The sequence below is a fragment of the Etheostoma spectabile genome, chromosome 3 (genome assembly GCF_008692095.1).
Source record: "Etheostoma spectabile isolate EspeVRDwgs_2016 chromosome 3, UIUC_Espe_1.0, whole genome shotgun sequence".
Lineage (NCBI taxonomy): Eukaryota > Metazoa > Chordata > Actinopteri > Perciformes > Percidae > Etheostoma > Etheostoma spectabile.
Window position 1 is genome coordinate 606,853 of NC_045735.1, and position 1,996 is coordinate 608,848.

The following is a 1,996-nucleotide window of genomic DNA, read 5'->3' on the forward strand; positions in this document are numbered from 1 at the left end:
GCTCTACAAATAAAGATTATTATTATTGTTATTATTATTGTTCAGGGACACATTGGTCAATGTATCGCGGTGGGATTTGAACCCAGACCTCCCACACCAAAGGCGTGTTTTTATCCCCACTGCGCCTAACCAAATATGTTTATTGATATTACTTCATAAGATAATTGTGAAACCAGAACATGAATACATTTGCAATTTTAAATTGACTTTCATGCCGGTAGGTTTTCAACATGGAGCGGACATCTGTACATGAATACATAGAGGATATATCCTGTGATATATGAACTACTGATGATATATTATGATTCTTAATAAGGTGGAAAAACGTAATGATCTGCATGTCGGTGTTCAGAGGACTTCTTGGTTTGTTTGTGATATTTCAAGTTGCTCTAGAAAGGGAAATAAAATTACCAATCAAGTCAGAATAAAACCACAGTATAAATACATACCTGAGATTCCTCTCTTAAGCCAGCGTGGCTCCTCCAACACGATGAAGAAGTTTTCATGCTTTTCATATTCCTCATCATCAATTATCCTCACCTGGAAAGTCTGACTGCACGCACACACACACGCACACACACACACACACACACACACACAGAAACCAAAGTGTTTTATTAGAATTTTGTACTGTAACAAACATATGTAGCCTCCTGTATGTAGGGAAGCATCTGTGAATTGGATTAGTGTCCCCGCTGTCGTCTGATCACCAGCTGCTGTGTAAATCACAGCAGAAGGCAGCAGGACCCAGAGAGCCTCAATAATTCAGATAAAGGTGGGAGCAGAGGAAGAAAGAAAAGATGTATGAGGGGAATAAAAAAGCTAAATCACACTGACAACAGACAGAGAGAGAAAATGAAGGATGGAGGAGATGGTTAAAATAGACGAGGAATGGGAAAAAGGGAGGTAAAGAAGGGAGGGAGACGATGGAGCGATGTAAGGGTAGAGAGAAAGAAACAGGTGGAAACAGAGGGAGCAAGGGAAAATCCTCAAAGGAAGGAACTGATGGACAGAAAGTGAAAGAAGGTGAAAAAAAAAGAGAGACTGAGAGATGTAGTCAATCTGTCACCTTGATGGGAGAGCAATGTGTCGTAGAAATAGCGGTGATAGTGGAGGGAGATGATTAAATGAAGAGAGGATGAGCAGACAGAAGGAGAATAATAAAACTGATTGTAACAGTAATAAGGACCATGCTGAAAGTTAAAAACTGTCCTGACACAAAAAACATGAAAATAAAGTCTAATTCATTGACAAATTCATTAACCCTCATGTTGTCCTGGGGTCAAATTGACCCATGTTCCTATATCAATGTTCTTTTTAACCCAATCCGGGGTGATTTTGATGGGTAATTTTGGGTGTCTTATCAATTTTATAGCATTTGAAAAACAAATTGAAGTGTTTTTGAAATAGTATTGAGTAAAAGTTGACATATTCCAGTCTGTGATTATCCATCAACATCCACTCCTTTAATTTTAGTCTCAATAATTCCTAATTTCGGCTTTTCTAACTCAAACATTAGGTATAATTTCCTATAAATGAGGTTTATTGACTATAAATTCCAAAAATAACTGTAAAACAAAAGTTAATAAGTTAGTATTGTCGATTTTCAACTGTGACGTGAAGACAACACAAGGGTCACAGCGTCACAGCCAATAGACCGGACCGGCATTGCGTCATCTAGCGTCAATCACCCAGGCTGCACCGCCTTTTGGGGGGAAAAATAAGAAGATGTTGCGGGTTAAATGGTAACAAAAAAACAGGCGCCTCAAGAGATGTGCAGGGGTCAGTTCGCCCGATCTGTAGTCTGAAGTCTGAACCAGTCTATAGACGAGATAAATCTCTGACTTCTGAAGATTGAATGACAGCTACGGTCATTTTTTGACGCACTACAGAGATGCACGGGGACAGCTCTGGCTCCCAGAAGTCCGAGGAAGAAGATGAAGTGTGTTGTTTAAGATTAGAATGTTTTTAAAGGGACAGAACTGAGTGAGTGTAC

General features: G+C 39.3%; 1 protein-coding gene across 1 annotated transcript in view; it reads right to left on the bottom strand.

Annotated features, from left to right (window-relative positions):
* The window catches only part of slc8a2b (solute carrier family 8 member 2b), a 227,318-nt gene that overhangs the window by 16,995 nt on the left and 208,327 nt on the right, over positions 1-1,996 (bottom strand). The window contains 1 exon segment of the mRNA XM_032504578.1: positions 450-553. Coding sequence (XP_032360469.1) covers positions 450-553 — 104 coding nt within the window.